The 24023-nt window shown below is 40.9% G+C and overlaps 1 protein-coding gene across 1 annotated transcript in view; it reads right to left on the bottom strand.

The window, feature by feature from the left end:
- PXYLP1 (2-phosphoxylose phosphatase 1) overlaps positions 1 to 24023 on the bottom strand; it is a 47649-nt gene that overhangs the window by 2968 nt on the left and 20658 nt on the right. The window contains exons 3-5 of the mRNA XM_059855252.1: positions 9725 to 9886; positions 8716 to 8842; positions 651 to 790 (exon numbers count right to left, since the gene is read on the bottom strand). Of these exons, the coding sequence (XP_059711235.1) occupies positions 651 to 790; positions 8716 to 8842; positions 9725 to 9886 (429 nt within the window). The remainder of the gene's footprint in view (positions 1 to 650; positions 791 to 8715; positions 8843 to 9724; positions 9887 to 24023) is intronic.

Here is a 24023-nt window from a genome sequence, read left to right as displayed (position 1 = left end):
GCACTAGAACACCTCTGTACACCTTGCTGCAAGCCACAGGAGTCCCCAGATGCCAGGTGAGTGACACAATCCAAGTGTTTGTGCAATTTCAGTGGTGTCCTGCCTTGCTTCCTCCTGATATCACTTTGCAAGACTTGACAGCGGCCAAGGATTCCTTCCAAAGGGATCCCAGATCACACAAGGATTTGACAGGCACCAGATGTATAAAGCATTTCCATAACACAAGCACCAGGTTTGTCTGCTACATCAGCATGTCTTGTAGGAGACACAGGGCCCCTTGGAATCCCAACCCTGTCTGTAACAGAGCACCAGATCTTCCTCAGGAGGGGCTGAGCAGTGCTGTTTGTCTCAAGGGTAACAGAGGAGCTCTGAGGTGTGAAGCAACATAAAAGGTGCTCTGACTTGCTACAAAGGAATTTAAAAGAGATGCCAAGATTGACCAGTGTGTAACAGGATTGCCAAGCTATAGTACAAAGCATGGCTTCTACCAACTGATGCCACTTTTACAGTTGAGTTACACATCCCAGCATAGCTGAGGATACGACCAACATGATAAGCTTCCATAAAAAAGCATTTATGTCAATATAAGGAGAATCAGAAGATCCCTTTTCAAGCAGACTGTGTTTAACAGAGCAGCTAAGCGAACTCACCTGTCTGTGTAAGCTCTCCCATTTCACACAGGGAATGACTAGGGAAGTGAGGCAGGCTGCTCAGAGAACCATCCATTTGGGCTGCAGACCCTTTGGACATATGCTTAATGAAGGCTTCAAGCTGAGGATGAGAAGGTTTCCTAGAGATACAAACCAAAATGTGAAAACTTCTAAAAGCATATGGGAAAGCAGCTCAAGAGAGTCAAGTATTCCAAGTATGTCAGATCAGAAATTTCTGATGATGTGAAGTTATTTCCCACTGGGACAACATCTGCTCTTACTCAGGACTTTTGCAAGTATGGAAAAGAAATCTAACTACTTACTATCTACCAAAGAACTACAGAAAGAAAGAACTATGTCTTGTCATGTTAAAATTATGATACCTTTCACTAAGTTATTTTAGAGCAATTTCTGGGGGTTGCTTTGAATTCAGTCACTAATACTGTTATGAATTAAAATGAAAAAGAAAATATATTAAAAATCCTTTAAAATCCCTCCAAACCTCTCTCTTTTCTGAAGTACCAATGCTCTTTAATAGCACAGCCAAAACCAGTCACAACCCAAAGGGGTTCAAATACAGTACTTTAAGGAGATGATCTTGAAGGAATTCTCAGATATTGTAATATGCAATGCTGACCACAATCTCAGCTTTTATTTCTACTTCCTTCAGCCTCAAATCAAATAGCACATGTAGCCTTGATTACGTGGAACTGGAAAGCAGCACCCCGTGGCCCCACTAAAACTGGAATCATTGTCTGGGGTACTGTACTTTTATCCAGGAAGAAAGAGGCCAACACTGCTGGACAAATACACAAGTAAGATACTCTGCCATGGAAGTAATGAGTGCAGCTGGAAGAGATATTCACTAAAATAGCCAAGTTAACTCACTGAAAGAGTTCAAGTCAGTGAAAGAATGCTTATATCTCCCACACTGCATTGGAAATTTCAAATACACCAGGGATTCAGCTCACTGTGGTACTGCTGCACAGAAAGCTACAGGTACAAAAAAATCCCACAAGGTAACCCAAAGGTAACCTGAACCTTTAAAAATAAATCTGTGATCACATTGTGATCACATGTGATCACATTCCTACAGCAGAAATGCATTACACAAGTAAGGACTTCCTTGTTTAATGTCAGCAGTTACCAAAGGTTACACAGTCACCTCTCTAATTTTGTGCAGAACTGCATCAGAAACTGCCTAGCAACACAGCTCTGCTCCAGATGGTTCTTGTCTTGATAGGATGTTCAGCTTGAATACAGTTATTTTCATGTTGCTTAAAAAATACACATATAAAATAAATTTTGTCAGGGATCTCTTACAGAACTCTGGGATTTGTGTTTACTGCTCACATTTACACTTGTTAGAAGGATAAACTATTTTTGATATAAAAATCTCAGATCTTAAAAAGAAACTTGACTTGCACACCAGAGGGAGCAGTAACACCACTAAAGCAGGATGAGAGTCTGGAATAGAAGTTTGCTGGGACAAAGACATCCATGCTCACTTAGAAGAGCCAACTGAGAAACTCTCACACATGAGAGGACCTCTTGCAGAGCTCTGCTCACAGCCTGCATATACAGGAGGGCTCAGAAGAATCAGTGTCTGTCAACAGAAAGATAGCTCATATCATTTCATAAAACTTCAATTTTCCAGTATCTAATTTCTCTTCATTTTTTTCTTCAGGGAAAAAAAAATAATCCTGGAAGGAAAATGTTAATAATATGCCACAACTGCCAGTAGGAAAAAAATGCAAAATGAGACAAAAAGCATAATGAGATAAAAAGTCAGACTAACATTTTTCATTTTACTTCAAATTAAAGGAAAACCAGCCACTTAATGATATTCTAAATCCACAGCTTCTTCTGTATATTGTAATTTTAACAGGGCAACTGAAGATCAATATTTGCAAAGCAGAGAAAGGAACAAAGCCTGGTCTCTGTTTTTCAAGCAGTGGAGGCTTCCTTTGGTACAATCATACATTAGAAGCCTTCTCCAGCTCCAGATGAACATTTTCAACAGAACATTTTGTACATTGCACTATTTTCACAGCCCAGCAGTGAAATCTAAAAATGGAAGAATTAAGTTGAGAAAATTAAATTGCACCCATTAGCAAATGGCTTTTTATGCTTATTACAGAGGTAGCAGGCTGAATCACAAATTTTCTGAATTTTGAACTTTATAAAACTCTACACATGAATAAACTGACAATCAAAATTTTCCTTAAACTCTGTTCCTTTAATTAATAAGTTCTGCAAATACACGTGAAAGAAAACTAACAGAACTGCTTTATCCATTCTGCTTCTTTTGCTGCTTTGCTTACAAAAGCCTGAATGAATTCTAATGGAATCAAATCTGTGCTGATAAAACTGCCAGCAATCACTTGTGGGAAGAAATAAAGAGAAGAAAGAAAAGTATTTATCTGTACTTTGCAAAAGGATTTTTCTGAAAAAATGGCAGGCAAAATAAATTAACTTTCAAGATAAAATTACAAAAGGGATGATAATTGATGATTTTATATTCCAGTGTATTAATAATATTAGACATGGAAATGCAAGTTACTTAACTCTGGATTACACTGGATTTAAAGTGAGCACAAGATAAGCCCAAGCCTGCAGAAGTGCATTATGAAATATGACTTTTGGACATCTTTCTGAATAGAAATTCAAAGCTTACTTCTTGTTAAACAGATATCCCTGTACAACTGGGCCAACAAACACCTATTTTTCTCAGCAGCAGGACCTGCAGCAGCACTCAGGCTCCCAGCTGACAAAGCATTCCCCCTCCCACCCCAAGACTGGGCTTTTATTTAGAATATGAATCCTTCTGTTGAATTGGCCAATTTACAGATGCTGCAGGAGATGGAGTATCCAGGCAACACGGCTGGGGCTGCTGGGGCTGCTGGAGCAGGAAGCAAAGGAAATTGCTCAGTTGTGCAGTTGAAAAGACTGAATTATCCTTAAAATTTTATTTCCATAAGAGTGATCAGAAAATAAAAATTAACTGAAGAGCTATCCTTCTGTAATTTTCCTGGCCTTACAATGGCAAGCTACCACATTTGCAAAAGGTAGGAGTATTAAAAACATTTCAAATTTTGTCAGAAAACAGAACAGCCTTTCATTTAAACCCACTAACAACAGCCACACTTCCCAATTTTAGCATTTGGTTCGCTTATTTAAAATCTGTTAATCTGCCTTTTAATGATTTTATTTGTGTACAATAGAATAAATTTTATCTGTAACAAAATTGAGGATGCTTCTTTTCCCTCAAATAATTAATTCAGTTGATCCTTTTGTTATTTACAACCTAAGCACTGGGATAATGGATCCCAGATTGAATACTCTGGTTTTCATGCACTAGCATTAAAATGGACCAACATTTAAATCCTTAATCAACACTTAAATATCATATTTGCAAAGGTCTTAAAATGCTTTAATATCACCTTTTATTGCTACCCTGTAACCACTGTCCATGGGAAGAAATATTGCACAGCTATTTGAACTATATTACATATTTCTGCCAGGAACAGACCTGGCATCCTTCAATAATTCCTCAAAGAAAAAGGAAATTTTAATACAAAAATTAATGGCAAAAGCTGAGAGGAGCAGGCTTCTCAGAAGCAGTTGCACAGCCCTCAGTGCATCACTGAGTGAGTAAACATGACCCCACCAGGCTTCAGACACACAAATAGGACTTTTCTGTAATCATACAAGATTCTGCCTGCAAACTATCCCAAGAGTGAGTCCTTTTCTCTTTAGTTAAAATGCAAAAATAATTTTAGAACTTCCAAGCAAAAATAACATGTGTTTTCTGTGAAGTTCAAGTAGGCAAAAAAAAGTGTGAGATCAAAGGACTACTACAGTGTGTGCTTTTCACAAAACAAATGAATGGAAAAAGCCACTAAACCTGACAATAGATCACTAGTCTACAGAAGAGATCCTAAGGCAGTGGTAGTACAGCTGGGGATTATTTATTCATAGAGGTCTCACAGCTTGTACATTTTTATACAAACTCCTCAGTGCTCCCCTGGCAGGGGGAATGAGAGGATCTGTGAGGTCCCTTCCAGCCCAAACCATTCCACGGCTCTGTAATTCCATCTCCTCCACTGCTGTCTGACTCTTTAAAGCCAGCAGAGGCCTCAGGAGACCTTTCTTCACCTGACTTTGGTCTGGATCCTACTCTGACCTCACTACAAGTCAGATCCACACCCCCTTCAGCTCACAGTACGATGCTTGTCTCATCTCCCACCTCCCAGCTTGTTTTTGTGGCAGTTTCAAAACATGTGCATATTGAACCTAAAATTTCAGTATTTGTTGCTAAGCTTCTTATGATTACCATCAACACCTCTCAAAATGTCTTCAAGTATATGCTAATTAACCCAGCTTACTATCAAATTATAGCAGTCTTCTGAAATCATTTTAGCATCTTCCAAAAAGCGTTTCTTCTCTCTCACACACAAACTCAGCAAAGAAACACTGCATATTTTTTTACTTCTGACACTATAAATGTGAGCTACATAAGGAAAAAAAATGTGTGGGATTAATTTCTTTCCCCCATAAGCAAATACTACAATGAACAGATTTTCATAACATCATTCAAGTAACTTTCTTGAGGAAAAAAGTATGTGTTATTTGGTTCCCCTTTGGAAATCTGTATCCAGAACAATAAAAATTATAACAACAATATTAATTGAAGTTTTAGATGGAAGAAATCTCCAAAGCATTTAATCCATTTGCTTATATTCATTCCACACTTATATGTCACAATCCATAATTCACAAAACCCAAGTGTGACCTCAAGGCTATTTTGCATATCCATTAGAAGTCCACGGGGCTGTGGCATAATCTGCTTAATTAATGAATTCCATCAGCTGAATGCCAAGTCAAATAAAGAGCAGCCTGCATATGAGCAGCTTGCTTATCTGATGTTGTAAGTCCAGAAAGCTTAAACAAGCCAGACTTTCCATCAGACATCTCAGCTCAACTGCACAGCAGCAAGAAAGCCTCAGTTCAAAGGCAGTGATTACAGACCCTGTCACACTCCCCATATAAACACATTTACAATCAAGCTCCAAATTTACATCACAAAGGAATATAAGCCTGACAGCCAAACACAGCAAATAACTTCCTGATGCTGAAGTAATGAACGTTCCACTCAAAACAATGGCTTCATTCTAGCTTTATTCAGTAAGGTCAGCTTTAACACATCTGGACAGAATGGTGCAGAGCCAACTCCTTTAATCTGTCTGCTGCCCTAAATTCAGAGAGGAGATGCTCTTTTATATAAATTTTGCTCTCGAGGAGACAAGGCCTTTCAGTGGCTGTGAGTGGTAAGGGATGTGTCATTTACACAGTGATGCTCTAATGCTCACACATCAGTGAGAGCCACGGGTGCTCCCCTCTGGCCTCCCCAGAGCCTGGCTGTGCCCTCTCAACTGCTCCACTTGGTCATTCTGTGTCAAAGCCACGCTGCTTCCTTGCCTTTTATGGAGAGTTTGTCTGGCTCCAGGGCCTTCATGTGGTTCTCCTTGCCTGAAACTGAACTGGAAACAGCTATAAAAGCTTTTCTGACAAATACAAAACTGAGGTCCCAGGTGGCACACTAATACTGAGAAACACAGCTACTCATCTAACACTGTCACTTGCTGTTAACATCGTTTCAATAAAGCTTTCTCACATACATTCTAACATGACAGATATTAAGAAAGATCAGAAGATCAGAGCCTTTAGGAACTCCAATAGAAATCTGGATCATATTTCTCTACTTAGTATTTCATGCTGAATATAATCTCACCACTTACAGGCAGGTCACTAAAAATGCTATCATAGCTATTAGCAAACAATTCATTTTCCATCTTCTTCAAAAAATTAATTTTTTATTAAAACAGCTCCCACTCCACTCTGTGACAGAGATACTGAAGTTTGGTCTCTCTGCAGTCTCAGGAAGGCACATCTCATTTCAGGAAGCTACTCAGTTTGCAGTGGGCACAGAGTGCTTCTGGGCTTAGGGACCTCTCAAGGAAATCCAACTTCTCCTGAAGGATGTTGGACCAGACCCCTGGATGACCCCTCTTGACAAAACAGGCATTTTGGCAGAAGCTGAAGTGTGAACACAGAAAAGCAGCAGCCAATGTCTGCCCTCTTGGGCTGCCCCGGAACACTGCTGGCTCGTGCCCAGCTGTTTATCCACCAGAACCCCCAACTCCTCTGCAGGGTTACTCTCAGTGACTCCTCCCAGTCTGTACCCATATCTGGGATTGCCCTGAGACAGGTGAACCTCTTGAACTTCCTGACCCTCTTGAGTTTCCCATGGATCCGTTTCTCAAGCTGGACACAAATTTCCTGTCACCGCAAACTGGCTGAGTGTGCACTCAATTCCACTGCCCATGTTGGTAATGAAGGGATTGAAGAGCACCTGTCCCAGAGCCCTGAGGGACACCACTCACCACTGGCCTCCATGGACACAGAGCCACTGATCACCTCTGCATCCATTCAGCCAATTCCTCATCCACTGAGCAGTCCACCCTTCCAATCCACATCTCTCCAGCTGGAGTTAAGGATGCCATGAGGGACCACCCTGAAAGCCTTGCAGGACTCCAGGTAGTAGTGACACTGGTCACTGTTCCCTTGACCACTGTCTCACTCACCCCATCATAGAAGGCCAGACTGGTCAGGCACATTTGCCCTGAGTAAAGCTGTGCTGCCTGTCCTGGATCATCTCCTTGTCTTGCCCTTGCCTAAAAATTCCTTCCATGAAGATCTGCTCCATGATCCTCCCAGGCACCAGGTGAAATGTATTTGCAGCGTGGCATTAACACCTCCAGCACAACAGAGTAAAGCCATTTGTGAGTCAAGAAATAATGTTCTTGCTCTTCTGGTGTGGAATTAAAGACAGAGGAAATTCCATGCCGTTCTGGAAAAAGGTATTTATGGTCCATCTACACTGCTCTGTGCACTTACTGTGCTTCTTTTCCTGAGTAATGGACACAGGAACACAACACACAGCCCTCAGCCATTGAAATCTCCACTCCTGACACTGCTGAGGGGACAGCAGCACGAAGGGGTAGATTTGCCCAGAGCTTTTGCTAACAAATCTTGGTATTCTTCTTTTAGTTTTAAGTATTCAGTAGGTTTACTGCTAAGTCGTCTGCTGAAAAATCATCATCATCCTACTGAAAAGTGTAATCAAACAAGCCATGGCAAAGGTTGGGAAATTACATCATCACTGGGCTTTTCTACTGCTGTACACTATAATTCACCTGTATCAGTGGGTAGAATCTAAACAAAAAAGGTGGATTTTGCCACAAAGAGCAATTCAGATCATATCTGCAGCTCAGAGTGATTCAGGTGTGAAAAGAGTTTTCAGCAACCTACAAAGACATGATGTTAGACAAAAGCACTATACTGAAGCAGAAAGGAAAATGATGTTTTAGAGGCAGTTAGACACAAATAACTAACTTGTGACAGATTAAATAGAGAGAGGTAAGTACAGGAAAGGGGTAGTTGTCATGTAGCAAACAGTTGCACTTTCTGTTAACTTGTGTTTTAATAGTTGAATGTACAACTCCTATTTTTTCCTGAATTTTGACATAAATCATTGAGAAAAAATTCTGATAGCCTATATTTCTGAAGAGTAAAATAAAAAATAAATATAAATATGGATAAATAAATACAAATATCTGATGGTAGTGCTGAACTGCCTGAGAGCTTTCTGTTTTCAGCTGAAGGGTAGCGTGAAGGGAAGAGATCATATCACACTTAAATTTTCAAAATGTAGAAACTTACCTAAGAGGAATGGCAACTTAAATATCCAACTAAATAGCTTTTGCTTTTTAAAGAAATATGAAGAACTTACTCTGGTCTGAACTGGTAACCTGCAATAGCTTTTGTTTCAAAGAAAATACTGTGCACTGCTGATCCAGGGGTTGTTTTTTCAAACCATGGCAATACACAATGGTCAGAAGACACAACGTACTTCAGGCTGCACAAATTGTTTCCTGAAGAGGAAAAAAATTATTCTCAAGCAAAAAAAGAGCTTAGTAAAGACAAACTTCAAGAATTTTACCTGCTGGGCACCAACATGCAGTCAATGTCAGGTCTCTTTGTCTTGGGAATGGCATACAGAGGGTACCTATCGCCGTGTCGAATCAGCACTTGAACTGACACCAGCTTAAAATAATGAGGGGCATGGCCTAAAGTGAAGAAAGGGAAAACAAGGAAAAAGAAATTACCTATATCCACTTTCTTTAATATAAAAAAAAATGTAGGTATCATGAGCTTGATAGCGTTGGTATTGAAATTAAAGAAAACACCCCTAGAAAATTACTATTTACCAACCTAAGAAATATTTCACTTCAGATTGCAAGACAAGTTATACAAGACTGAGGCTCCTAGCATATCTCCACAGCACATCTGAAGTCCACCAACCACACAAAACACTACTCAAGCACTGAACTCTGTCAACACAATAAGGTCATTCCACTTTCATAATGCCTCTCTTCAGGTCCCCACCATAATGATGGACTTTGCAGCATGTCTAATCTGGATCTTTCTGACATACTAGTTTGTGATTTATTTGATAACCATTAGTAGGATATGCTAATGAAGGGCTTCATTCAAACTTGGTGCAGCTGCTGTGGAGCAAAGAATGCAAATATGCCTTCTAGCTGACCATGTCTAATGGCTTGTAATTCCAAAATAATTACTTCTGTGGGGTTTTTCTTCCTGAATTCCACGTCAACTGTTTGAAATGCAGCTGATGTGTAACAAGAATTACGATTCAAATATTAAATATCTATACCCCTCCCAACCCTTTCAGTTTTAGACCTATAGCTGACTATTGGCTGGACAGAACAATTTCCAAAAATCAAGACAACTAAGAGGATGCAAAGGGAAGGGAAGGGAAGAGCAGCAGCAGGTTTTGAATGATTTAATGTAACTCAGTGACCCGCTGGCATTTGCTCCACCTTCTCCAAGCAGCAATGAACTGACAGTGCACAGAGTTCCCATTTCCAGTCACAGCACAGAGAAACAAGCAGCTGAGCTGAGGTGTGCCCTCCCCCAGCCCAGCTCACCTTCCATGCTGCGCTCGGCGATGCTGGGGACATTGCAGTACACCTGAGCTTCATAAACCGGGTCTATGGCAGGAGGCTCCGTCAGCAAATCAGGCATTATTCTCTTCCTGCTCTTGGGATTCAAGCCATCCTCCCTCACAGGGTTTACTGGGATTAAATGCACTGAAAGATACAAAACATACACCACGCACCTTCAGGAGACTTTAGGGACATAGAGGATTATGATTTTATCATTATTTTTAAGTAATTATGCACAAAGATTATGGCTTCATGAAAGGATGTCTCTCAACAGTATGCAACAACTTCACTTTGATTTTTTGTTCCTGATCTACACAGCCCAGAAGAGCTCTGTGACTAAGTCAATACTAGGCTAAGACTTCAGGAACAGACCCAGATGTAGAACAACTCTGAGTTTTGCACTCTTCTTGAAGCTGCTTTTTCTCTCAGTCTCTCAGCATGAATCACAGAAAAAGTGCCACAAGAGGTCTGGCTGTCCCTCATCATTTTTATTTAAAAATTGACATTGAAGGACATCAGCAAAAGACACAGCACAGTTAAGATGAGGGTAGTACAAACCACCGGGAAAACAAAGTAGTCAAGATTAAAGGACTGGATTATTCATCATTTTCCTCACTAATCCCTGCCCTTACATTGGCACCTTGTCAACCTTAAACAGTCTCTCTTATTTAAAATAAAATTTAAAGCACAGAAAATACATTTCTTTGAATGAAACTGAGACTACCCAAAAAATATGAAATACAAAAAAATGCACTAAACACATACAAAGGAGAAGCTAACAGAAATACCACCACTAAGTCTTCTGACATGTAGATCAAAGTTGAAGCATACCTAAAGGTAAGGCCAGAGTAGTAATGACCCTGCCTTAATGTGAGAGCATCAGTGAGTCTTAATGAGTCTTACCAGACTGCACTTGTAATAACAAATACCTCTATTCTAGTCTGTTTTCTGGAATTTTAATCAGAAGCTTTAGAGGTGAAAAAGAGGAGGAAACATGTTCATATTTTTAGCCCCTTAGTCTTCTATCTTGAGACCAAAAAAAAAAAAAAAGAAGAGGAGACAAAAAATTTCAAAGCAAAACTTTACTAATTCTTCTGTGTCAGTTCCTCAGCTCCATCTTGACTCCCAGTTCCAATTTCAGAGGTGAATTTGTTCCACAATAAATAGTTGTTCAGACCAGGAAAACCAATGAAGACAGCAAACCAAAGCAAAACACACAAAGATTTTATGAACACATAGCCAATAATAAACACAGGCTTCATTCTTACACTACAATACATTACACTTCAAATATTTTATGTGGTTACTCTTTGTCTGCCAAAACCAGAACCCAAGCATTTTCCACAGCCTTGCTAGTGCTGTTGACAAGGCCAATACCTGCCAAGTGCAGCGACTTGAAACTTTTCACTAAGCTGTTTCAGATTTTGCTTTCAGCTGTGTTTGCTGAGAATATTAAACTGCAATTTTGACTTTGGACACTTTAATTGTGGAGCTCAGCTGCCATTTCAACCTTTATCTACCAGATTCATTTTTTAACTCCTTACTTAGACTCACGTGGTTGTGAGACAATGCAAACCCCTGCCTAAGACACTGGCAGTGACACAGAGCCTTGGCAATACCTACCAGAGGCTGGGGACTCTGGCCTGTGCAGTCCATTTGTACTTGGGGTCTAAATCTCAAGCCCAAGAATGTCATAGAACAGTGACTGGACTCTGCAAATAAACAGCACTACAGACAGCAGCTGGCCACAGCACAGATTACAGGTGCATTCTATCGGCCAAGTTTCCAAGCCAGAAAAGGTTACAGCAACAACTCCAGCTTTCTGCAGCAATTCTCTCGAGAACCCACAAACAACACAGCTACTGCTCCCTAAGGTCACACACACAGAGCTGGCTCAAGTACCCAGGAGGTCTGGTAGCTCAAGTCAGCTTAGACACAGGAGTGTTTCAGCAGACAGGGGAAACCATACCCCAAGAGCAAAAACTCCGAATCAGCTCTGATCCTAAATTTTGGTTGGGAGACTTAAAAGCAGAATAACGATCCTAATTTTTTCATCTAAGGCAATTTTAACCACAAAAGCCCTGAAGAGATCCCACTTTTGTACTGAGACTATTAAGGGTAGAAGCCAACAGATGAATACATCAGCTTTTAAAATCAAGTGCCTATGACTCCTGAGGCCAAATACCTTGCTTGCAGAAAGCAAGTCTCATTTCTAATCAAACTACCTGAATAAATACCATAACACTGCCAGACAAATTCAAGAATAAGGAAAAGCACTATATCTTACAGAGAAGCATCTACTCTTTAAAATATTAAATATAAAACTGAAGATTAAGAATAACATTGAATACTAAGATAACATTGAATATTAAAATAACACCTGCAGGACTGCCAGAATACATGACTGCCATTTAAAAAGCAACTGAAAGAACATTTTTAAAGGTGACTCTCAAGTCAGTACGACTCAGGAATATTTTGTGGAGTGGAAGTGGACTCAGAGATTAGAAATATCAATAGCTCATGACACAGTGGGTAAAACTTGTCGTGATTGTACAGTGAATATGCTTGGCTTATACAAGGGAGAAGCAAAGACACATGATAAGCAGTATTTGCTTTTAACACACTGGAAATAACATATATTGGATGAAAATAATAGCAATCAATCAAATTACTTACTCAAACACATGGGCCATCTATTTAATGCAGCTAAATAGAAAAAGGAATTACATGAACTGGGCACCAGTCTCTGCAGTCTCCTAAAAATCTCCACCAGGTGCATATAGATGAAAATAACAAGTATTTCAGAGCTGGGGCTATGAGGATAGGAGGGATGAGGACAACAGGGAAGAATGACAACACAGGACCAAGGAGAGATGAATCCCAGCTGGAGCTGCCTTCCCATAGCTCAGCACAGTCAGCCTGAAGATCCCACCCAGCCACACTGGTGCTCCTCAGCCCTTGTTAAAGCTCCTCAGAAGCTGGAACACTCCTGCAGTTTCAGAGCTTTGGGATGAGGATCCCAAGTAACACATCCTCCCTCTGTATTTCTGGCTGCTGAAACAACAGAGTACATTGAATATTTTTAATATTCAATTTTACTCTTAGTTGCTTCTCAATTATTTCCTCATCTCCTACCATTCCCTGGGCATTGTTAGTGCCTCTTGTATTTATGATGTTCTCTCCTTTCTCCCTCCCTTCTCATTTCAAGTACTTGGCCTTCATGCCCCCTTGCTGTGCTCATTCATCACTCTTATCCACTCCTGCTTCACACTCTCATCCTCTCCAGCTCCCTTTGCACACAAGGCTCCATTTGGTCCTTCACTTGTGTACTCCCTGTCCCACACAGAGCAGCTCTCTAAAGCTCTTTGAAGAAGAGCTGACAGTCTCTGTATCCAAGTACTTCCCTGCTGAAATCCTCCCCTGCAGTGTCAGTGGCACCTCTGTCTCCCCCATGGGTTTTCTGGTCCATTTGTAAAGGACAAAAGTACAAACAGTATTGAACTGATACAGCTCAGAGAGGACAGGAAAAAAAAAAATAAAATTAAACTTTAAAAAGCCCCTTACATGAGGCTGAAATGTGTTCTTTTTTCCCTACCCAGCTCTGCTCTTCCAGCTGCAAATCATTACAAGGTCAGAATACTACTACACAGTTTTCACACTGTTTTTTACAGCTTAGCAATATTTTATGTGAATTTCTCTGTTAGTTCAAATGCACTTGCCTACAACAGAAGTCTGCCAGTGTGCACATAGTCACACTTAAATCTATGATTAAGAGAGGTTTTGAGCAGGATTTTTCCACTGCTGTGCCTTTCAAAGCTCATGTTTCACTAGGACAGGAATACAACAATGTAAACCAGAAATGTAACAGATGATTTTGATGTGCATTTAGCACAACCAGAGCAGTTAATAAAATAGATCTGAAACATATTTCATCATCTAACTGGGACCTTTGCCAACACTGAAACAATAAAGTATATGGACATGTTATTACAGAGCTAGCTTGACAACAGAAAGGGAAAGAAAACATTTTTATTTCCCAATATCCATAAACTTATTATTTTAACTAAAGAAGCTACATAAAAACTACTTTGAGACAATAATTTTGAAAAAGTTATAGTTAGGGGGGAAAAGTAGTAAGTTACAGAAAAAATAAAAAGAAAGAGCTCAAAGCAACTCTTCCCTGGGTCCCACCAGGCTAAAATTGTTTGAAACACAAAGTAAAACTAAACACATGGGCTGGTATCAGGCAGAGAAGTAAGACCTGATGGAACAGTCAAACAGCAGCTGCTGCCTTGAGAGACAGAGAGGCTCTGGTCACACAGGATTGCACTTAAATACTGCTGTAGAATCACTCCTTCAATAACTCCTGCAGCTCCAAACTCAGATTATTTTTTTTAAGCCAACACAATTCTAAAGAAATAAAATCCAAATTCTGATACTAAGTTTAATTAGAAAAAACCCTCCAGGAACCTTTACTTTAAATCACAGAACCTGAAGACCACATTCTAAAATGAACTCAACAGCTTGACTGAGAAATGTGTTTAAGAACAAACCCAGTGGCATCTCAAACACTGTGAGTATGGTTTTATTTCCAGGGTACACTAATAAGGACCAATTTAAAGAGCAAAAAGTTAATTGCATGACTTCCATACTCCCACCCCCCCACCAAGTTCCTGAATGCCACCAAATATATAAACCCCCAAATATCAGACAAGTCGTTTCCAAGCAAGAGAAACTCAGAAGTGCTTTCAGAGGAATGGTAACAATTCCTACACAGCAACTAATCCCCTCTGGAAAAATGGCAAGTTTACCAAATCAGCTATTGTGCTCAGAAGCCCAAGCAGGGAGCCAGATACGCATTAGGGCTACAAAACTGACATGAATTTGACAGAATTCAGTACAGCAGAAAACCAAATACACAAAGTACAATTCATGTAGAAAGAACACCAAATTAAACACTAAATCACTTCATTATCAATTTCTCTCCCTCTTGCAGTCCTACTTTTAGCTTGACATACAAACAGCAACGCTGTTTACCAAGAACATTTATCCATGAAAAAGAATCAAGAATATTTACCTAAAATCACAAAGACAGGCAATAAAACCAGTTTCCATTGCTGTTTTCCCTCGTAGCTCCAAACAGCCTGAGAAGCAGCAGCACAAGTAGCCATGTTAGTCTCCATTTTCTGACTTAACAGAGAGCTGAAGTTTTCATCTTTTATACTACAGAAGGTTCTTTCAGGCCCATGCAAACACACTATTTAAAACAGTCCAACAGAAATGCAGCCACACAGCAGAAATGAAAAACAGCAAGCCCACTGTAGGGAACCTTCTGCTGATGTGTAAAGAAAAGCAAACGCACACGTTAGAGAGCACAAAAAGTCATTTATCCACTTCCACCTTTCCCCCCACCCCTTCTGCTCCTACCAGGGCAGTAACAAGGCTGCCTAGCACAGAGCAGAACACTCAGGCTTCTGAAAGTCTGGTCATGAATGTGGGCTTCACAGATTGACAGGCTCACTAAGGTTGGAAAAGGCTTCTGAGATCACCGAATCCAATTGTTAAGGCAGCACCGCTGTCTTCACCACTGAAACCTGGCCCCAAATGGCACATCCACACATTTTCCCTCCTATCAGTCTGCAGCTCCCCTGGCACAACTGCAGGCAATTTCCTCTTGTCCTGTTGCTTGATGGGACTGGGAGAAGAGACTGACTGGCACCTGGCTACAGCCTCCTTTCAGGAGGCTGTAGAGAGAGAGGAGGTCCCTCTGAGCTTCTTTTTGTCCAGGTTAAAGACCCCAGCTCTTCTTCTAGCTGCTCTCTCCCTGAAAAAATGGAAACTAGAACAGGAGTGCTGTACAGAAGAAGAACCCAAAAGAGACAGGAATTCTTGAAGACAGATGAGGTGGGGGGGAAAGGTGAAGAAACAATCTGGAAAAAAATCTGAAAAACAATCTGGAAAAAGCAGCTAAGGCACACATGGGCTGAAGAGCACATCCTGCAACACTGAAGGCACACTGCCAGTGGAGAAATGAAGCAACCTGAGCACAGAGCTCTGACATCCTGTGACCCTGGGTATGACCCTGCAAGTCCCAGGTCTGATCCCGGCAAACCCCCAGGTGTGGTCCCAGAAAACCCCACCCTCACCCCCCAGGATCAGTTTTAGAGCTCTGCCTTGGACTGCAAATGCACATTTGGGTATTAATGAAGTTCAAACGTGCCTGTGTGGCACACAACCCACCTTTCTCATTTTCTGCTTTTGCATTGCTAAATAAAGGCTCTGACTGGCTCAAAGGTAAGATCTGTATTAACAGCAAGGGCCTTCATCCATAATGCATTAGGTCACAGTCACTAATGTGCTGGATGTGAATGGTGAGTAATCACACAAACAAAAAGAGCCTCACCCTGGTCAAACTATCAAGTACTATTCAAAAAAATAACCATAAAGGTCTTTTGAAAGGCTAAGCCTGTGAACACAAGTTTCTAACTTTAGATTAGGTATTTATACAAAATATAAATGGAGCTGCTAAACTTTTACTGTCCTAAATTTTCACTGGCTTTTCGTTTATTAGAACGTGAAGCTTAATTAACAACAAAAAAAAAAAAAAAAAAAAAAAAAAAACAACCAGTAATTTTTATTTTAAATCAAACCTCTTGCCCTACAGAACTTGAAGAGGAATCTTTTTTTATGTAGCACCTGTCCACACTGAACCTACAAAGAAGTGACAATCATCATGTCTTTTCAGTCTCAATCCCTTAACTACTTTTTTCACCACAACTCTGCTTCCCCAAGCATTTGCCCTTCCATTTTCTCCACTCTTGCTGTGTGTCCTGCCTGCTGAGGAGCAAGGGGAGGAGGAGTCCCTCAAGCACAGATGTGCTCAAGGGCAGCCAAGCCCTCTCTGGACTACAGAACAGGCTCTGAGCTTGAAGGTTTTCTTCCCACAGTGCTGCTAAATTCCCTGAGCACAATTACAAAGGAGAGAAAAAAAAAGAGTGAAGGGAGCTATGGGGGAGGTGGGAATAGAGAGAAAGACAGTGGGGAATGGAGGAGGGCACACATTTAAATTTAACCTGGAATAGCAACCATGAAATGCTCTGCTTTAACAAACCCCTGAGAAGACAAAGAAGGCTCCTTGGAGTGCAATTTCTCCCCAATATTTCAACCTGACACTTGCGTGCATTCTAAGGTGACACAAGTACAACCTTCAGAGTGCAGCTGTGGCAGGGCAGCAGAGGGGAGCCCTTCCCTCCTCACACACCTGAAATCCTACCTGTCCAAACTCTGAACATGGGTGATCCAACACAGGCATCAGCCTCAGCAGGGAACAGGGCAGGAGCTCCCAAACTCACAGCATTGACTAAGCAGCCAAATGGGAGCAAGCAGAGACTCAGATCCCCTCTGAGCTTCCAACAGTTTGCAAACACTCAGCACCAGGGGTGAGTTATGGGCTGACATGTGCCCAGACACATACACCTATTTAACCCACTCAGTTTTGTGACTGCTGCTGCTGTTTTTCCCCTCTGTAAAAGAAATCACAGGAATTTAGAGACTTTTCAAGCAGTCTTACAGCACAGTTCTATTGCCAGCAGCCTACATGTCACGTTCTAGGACAAACTTTAAAAAAATACTCACAACGAGTATTTAGGTGTAGCAAGCAAGTAGCAGATATCATTGAATAAATAGTCTTTTCATGGCAGTGTTTCTAATCAAAAGTGCTGAAAAATGCTTGCCACAGCAGCCTTGAACACCTGCACTTCATACTGCAGAGCCACACTTCTGCCATGGCCTTCAGCACAGCATATTTTGACACCAGAAATTAAAATCCACTAGAACAGTTCTATCGATCCTATCAAATAAACATGGACATCTCCCTTCCTACAGCAAAAAAACCAATTACTTTGGAAGACCATGAGGAATGCTGCAGAATTGTGAAACAGAGCATCATATTTCAAATTCTTACAGAGAAATTTTAAGCCGTCATGAGAAATTGATTAAATTCACATAGCTGGGTGGATGAGGAGGATGTGTGTCCATTTCAGGGCACTCATCTTTGTTGGGTAAATTTCTGCATTATTTGAGTCAATATCAGAAAAATGCTGCTTTCAAAATTCTGTTAAGTGCTATGTTTATATTTCCTCTTGTAGTTCCTCAAACTACATCTTCAGTTTCACAGCGACAACACAGAAGTAACAGTCCCATTTCCTCCCCCAATTCCTTCTGTGATTTAATCAAGAAAAGAGGTGGATTTCCCTTTTCTTTTAGCCTTGCACACTCAGTCACCACAGAGCCTGAAGCACCAGGTCCCTTCCTGCCCTTCTCCACCTGGAGAACTCAGCTACAGCCATTCTCCATCCAAAACATGCTGGAGATGGGAGCAGGGCAGCCAACACGAGGAACCACTCTCCTCCAGCTGCAAAAATACCCACAGGCTATTTCCCACAGGGGAAATTTGAAATAAAAATGCTGTTTCTCTGTTTAAAGTGTAGGAAATGTAAGTTTTCTGAAGCATCCTCTATTTCATAGAATCACTGACAGAAAATGGGAACTCAGGGAATCTAGGAGGCTGCAGATGGAGCTCAGCTAACCCACTGGAAGTCAGATCTGATGAAGGGGGAAGGAGTGTGAGCTCTAGAGTATTTAGATTTTGAATGTTTTGAAGAAAATCACAGACATTAGGACATAAGGAAAAAAAACCTTAAAGAGTTAACACTGCTCTCCTGCCACACACAAACAAAATGGAAGCCTACACACACCCCAGCATGAGTTCTCACCACAGTCCCTGCTTTCTCCCCAGAACAATAATACAATTGCAGCTACAACTTGTAACTACATCTTTGTTTTTCTAATCAATCCTGGTGTCATTTTTTTACATGAAAGGCAACTAAAACCTTATTCTTCAGTCTAATGCCACCTGAGTTTTCAGCCTTCTTAGTTTTCAGATCCCTAAAGTTTTCCACTGGAGATGCAAATGTTCCTGTGGACAACTGAGAGCTGCTATAAATAGGCTGCTCTCCTCAGCTGCTTTTCACAGAGCTGGACAGAAATAGCCAACCCTCCTACCCCTTTCCTGGAGTGGGGCAAAGCCTACTTGTCTGCCTATTTTCTGGTTCACAAGCTGTGAACCTTCTTTGAAGGTTTTCCTCATTTTGGAGCAATTGCCCAAAGCAGCCCTTGCCCATGGAGCCACAGCTCACAGGTACTGACCTTATTCTATATCAGAGTCAGGGCAAAAAAGCAGATTTCAGTACTTGTGTGTTCATGTTCAAAGGTAAAATAGAACAACTACACACAACCACCATGCCTGGTGGCTTACCAGCTTTAAACAGTAGCACTGCAGAGAACAGGTTTCTTATTTCCAGCTGCATTAGTTGCATGGCTAGCAGATTTTTTTTTACAAGATCACAATCCAATTTACAAGAGGAAAATAAATATGTTAAGAAAATCCCTTTTGCACCAAACACAACATGGCAGGCCTTGTACTCTTGTGTTTGAGACCTAATTTAAGCAGATACATTAAATTGCATTTATTAAGTGCAGATGTGGCTCTGAAAAGAGCTTTATCGTTTTAGGGGTTTCCCCCGCCCCCCATTGTTTTTCACTGGACAACTCAGAAGGGCATATGGCACTGCTTAAACAGCTTCCAGGATTTTCAGCCTGACAGCAATAACACAGCAATGCTGACTGCAAATCTGAGCCTTTTCAAGCTCTAGAGATGACAATCATTTTCCACTTCTCCTCCCAAAGTGAAAAATTACTTGCTGTATTTTATCATATTTACCTACTACTCTGAAACTCTACATGCAATGTTCACCACCAAAGAGATTTATATTTTCATCAATTTAATATACTAATTTTTTTAAATAAATACACATGCATGCTAAAGCTTTTCCTTCCCAGCATGTCACTAATTACTCCATGCTTGGCTCTGCACTCGGTCTGGGGGGAGTGGGGGAGGTTCCTATGGGACACCCAGACAAGCAGATGGATTTGCTGCTCTATAAACACATTGCTCAAGTCACATCTTGCTCCTTCTCCAGGTTGTTCAGTGACAAGATGCAAAAGGAGCCCAGCAGTGCTTGCAATGACACAGTTATGTCAGTCCTGGGCCACCACAGACTCACTGGGACTCCCCAGTGAGAAGGGCAATAAACCACTGAGCTCTGGTGAAGTCCCTGCTATTGCTGAGAGCTGCCACATCTCATCATGCTGTGAGAAGACTTCATCTGTGCCAAATCAGTGTCCTGAGGGCCACCAAACAAGGCTTAAATGCACAGAGGCTGAACAGGGGGGAATTATGGCCTGAGCAGGATTTTTATAAATACAGTAGATCCAGCCACTGCTGCTTGTCCAACAAGATTCACAAGCACTGCAGGAAGATTTTAAAGCACTGTCCTGCTTCTGTCTACTGAACTCAGCACCAGCTAAATGAACTAATCCAACTGAATTGTCCTGGAACAGATTTTCAAAACAGCTTTTATCAGCTGTGTTCAGAAACAGTTGGCAACTCTTCCCATTTCCATAGTATTGTCCCAAAATAAAGATCAACTGCTCTACACTGATACACACTGCACTGAGTGCCTCTGCCATCCTTTTCCAGGGGTGGGGACCTTGGCTTTTAGTTTAGGGTTTGTTTGGTTTTTGTTTTTTCTTTCCTTTTGTCCCGTATGACTCCCACAAATGCTGGAGTGGGAAGCTGTGCAGCAGCGATTGCAACATGACTGGAAAAAGGATGCTGGGCAGATTTCACACATGAACTGAACACCAACATAGCAGCCAAGAAGATTCAGCACAGCAGAAGAACACATAGCAAAAAGTATTTTCTCAGGAACACAGGCTACAAATCCTTCAGGCTTCAGTGATCCTTTCATCTACAGCAGCTGAGCATGATACAAAAATACACCCCATAAAGCAGAGTCCAAGATGGTTCAAGAGTTGCTCCTGTTCTCTTACCCAGCAATCTATTACGGACATGAGCTCTCCACAGCTGAAGCCCTGTGAGTGCTCCCTGCACACAGGGCAAGCATGCACTACTCCTTTCTATCATCCTAGATGCCTCTTTTTCCTTAGGGCTCTCCCCAAACTCAAAATGGAGAGAGTCTCCTCAGACTCATCCCAAAATACTCACAGTGTCTTTTGACATTCAAGTCAAGTGTCATTAGGATGTGTACTAGACCATCCAGCTGTTGGAATGGGAATCCCAAAATACACAGGGAAAACAAAGAAATAAAGAGACTTAAAACCACACCTTAGCTCTGCCCACCACATCTTCACAAGTACTGCTCCCCTGATGTCAAAACACCAAGGCAGCAGCTTTTGGGTTGCAACAAACTACATCAGCTCACTGGTACAAGCACCTTCTGATCCCCTCTCCTGACCTGCTGCCTGCAGCATCCCTGCCTCACACCTGGCTGGAGGCAGAGATCAAAGCTCTGCCAGCCCAAGGCAGGGGGCACCAACTGCCCCATATGTTAATGGCATCAGCCAGACACAACCCCCAGACATCTGGCACTTCTCTGCAGCACTGTCCTTCCAACATAAAAAGCCTTACAAATTCAAATCAATATTTTCACTACTGCATTAAATTAGCACTTTTCTGTTTCACATTTAATCCCAACTGCTTTCTGTCCACAAAGTGACCTGCTCAGGGAAGTGATCTCAACACCATATGCCACTGCTTACCCAAGCCAAGCCAGCTCACTTGTTTGTCCTTGTCAACACCAGGCCAAGGCACAGAAAGCTGCCATGGATTTGCCAGCAGCAAACCTCAAAACATTTAATACAGTAGAAGCTGACAGATTTTTGTGCTGGGGAAACCTTCCTTGACAGTCATTAATCTCAGGTATTCAGTACAGTGCTCTCTGGATCAGAGAATTATTGGTATCTTTGGGACTCTTGCCATTAAACAGCTTAGGGGAAGACAGTGAATCTTATTTCTTGTCTTCATTCAGCATTCATGTGCACAGTTGGTAAACCCAAAATTACACCACATATGTCTCCAGCTCTTTTAATCCAGCCATCTCACAAAAGTAATGAAGAGAGATCACTTCCATTTTACAAGACTTCATATTTCACTGCAGCAAGTCCACAAAAGCCCCAGTCTTTTAAATACAAACTACTTAGACCCTGCCTCATTGAAAATAAACCACAATGCCATTTAGTAGTACAAGCACTGCTTTTCTCTCAGAGAGTGAGCTTTGAAAAGCCAGAAGGGAACTAATTTTGGGACCAGAGATTACTCTTATTAGAAAAAACAAAAGGCAATAAAAAACTGCCTCTAGGCATTAAAATCTTCAAAATCAGTACAGTTTGAGACATTTTATTAATCACAGAAACACCACATGCCCAAGAACACACAATAAATTTTTCTAAAATCTTTACAGTCAAGTGACAAGACACTTTGGATAAAGTCAGTCACTGTATCATTTCAGCAATGATATTCCTGCAAAAGCACAGATAAAAGAACAAAACTGCCTGAAAGACAACTCACAAGAGAAAAATTAAAAGGACTAAGGAGAAACATGGACAACTGTATGAAGCATATTAAGCATCTCTCTTTCAGATACACACAGTGGAACCAGCACATCCCTAAACCCCAATGGTTTTCATTTGCAGCAGCACAGTGGGGATCAAGGAAAGAACAAAGGACAGCTCAGAGAAACAAACCTATCATCAAACATGAAGTTTAAGTAGCCCTCCATGCTTTTCAGAGTACTGCACATGGCCTAGAAAGAGGGAAAGCACAACTGCATTATACCCAGTGACATTAAGGTCCTGGTACTGTCCTGTTGGAATTCTGCTCACTGAACAAGGAGAGAAGGCAAATTTGGGTCAGAACATTCTCTGATGAAGATGCAGAACCCAAATCTCAAACAAGGGAAGCAAATTATTAAAGTATGATGAACTCATTTGCAATTAATAGATAACATTGTCCTAAAAGCTTTGGTAAAAGTAAAGTAACAGAGATAAAGCTAATAAAGTGTGAATGATTGTGAATTCTCAGAAAACTGTTCAAAAATCAGAGTGGCCAGCAAAAGATTAACAAAAGGCTCCTACTAAAACAGAGTGACAGGGTGCACATACAATTTTAAAAACAATGTTTCAGTTGTTAAAACACAGTTTAGCCCAGTATATAAATAACATATGGAAAAATCCTAGGAATAATTTTATTTGATTTAAAAGACAAACATGCCATTCTAAACATGCCTGCAGTGACCTGTAAGGCAGCCAGACTCTGCTTTCAAGAGCTGTGAAAAAGGAATTGCAGAGAACTGGTTTAATGACAAAACAGAATTTGTTAATATATGAATAAATAAATCACCTGACCTACCACTACAGAATCATCTGTAGCCTTCAAACATGTGCCTTAACACTTCATATTAATTCTGCTAAAATACAGTCCAGCTAACCACCATGGATTAAGTCAGAACATGTAGTTAAATAAGAATTATGAAGTTCTGCAGCCTGGCAAGTAACTTCTGCTGGTCAAGTCCTGTCTCAAGTGATTTAAACTGACCTATATTTAAAGCAACTACTTTGAAATGATTGCTCTATTTTTGCAGGAGAAAGTAAGACTGCTCCAGAGTATCATTCTCAAGCATTCATCATGTCTCCTTTCCCTTCAGGGGCTCATTTTGTGGACTCATGCATTATAGCACCACTTTTGAAAAATCACAATACAGTTACGTAAAACTCCAGTTACAAACATAAAAAGGACCCTTAACAAAAATCTCTGTAGTTATAGTCAGTTTTCTTCATTTGCTACTAAAATATACAGAGCCTTGGATTTATTATTTGTGGGTCGTTTTTCCCTTTAATCTTAAATTCAGATTAAATTAGCACTTCTAAAAAACAAAACCCAGAGAGACTTCTCATGAGTGGAAAATTTGCCATGCTTATGAGCTTGAAGGCAAAATTCATGAAGGGAGATATCTGTGCTCCTTTTAATTTCATATGCTGGTGACACATGACAAAAACAAGTTCTCTACATCAAGAATTCTAAAGCTGTGGGTTTTTAAATATAGTTACTTGTACACACCAGCAAAATGCAATACCCACCTGAGCAGCCACTGCCCCAGGGCTCTGGCTCCCAGCAGGGGCTGCAAGAAGCCCTGGTGAGGATCCCAGGCTAAACCCCAAACACCTCAGTGCTGAATGTGATGTCCACACTGTCCTCATCAAGTAAGAGCTGCTGGCAAAGCTCAAGCCAACAAAATAAAACTCTTCTGCTTTTCTGTGTGGAAAATCCCAATTTCTGTTTCCTGTGACTCATCTTTGAAAC

The sequence above is a fragment of the Haemorhous mexicanus genome, chromosome 10, assembly GCF_027477595.1.
Source record: "Haemorhous mexicanus isolate bHaeMex1 chromosome 10, bHaeMex1.pri, whole genome shotgun sequence".
Classification (NCBI taxonomy): Eukaryota; Metazoa; Chordata; class Aves; order Passeriformes; family Fringillidae; genus Haemorhous; species Haemorhous mexicanus.
Note: the sequence above shows the minus strand (reverse complement) of the source record. Positions and strands in the feature narration are given on the sequence as shown.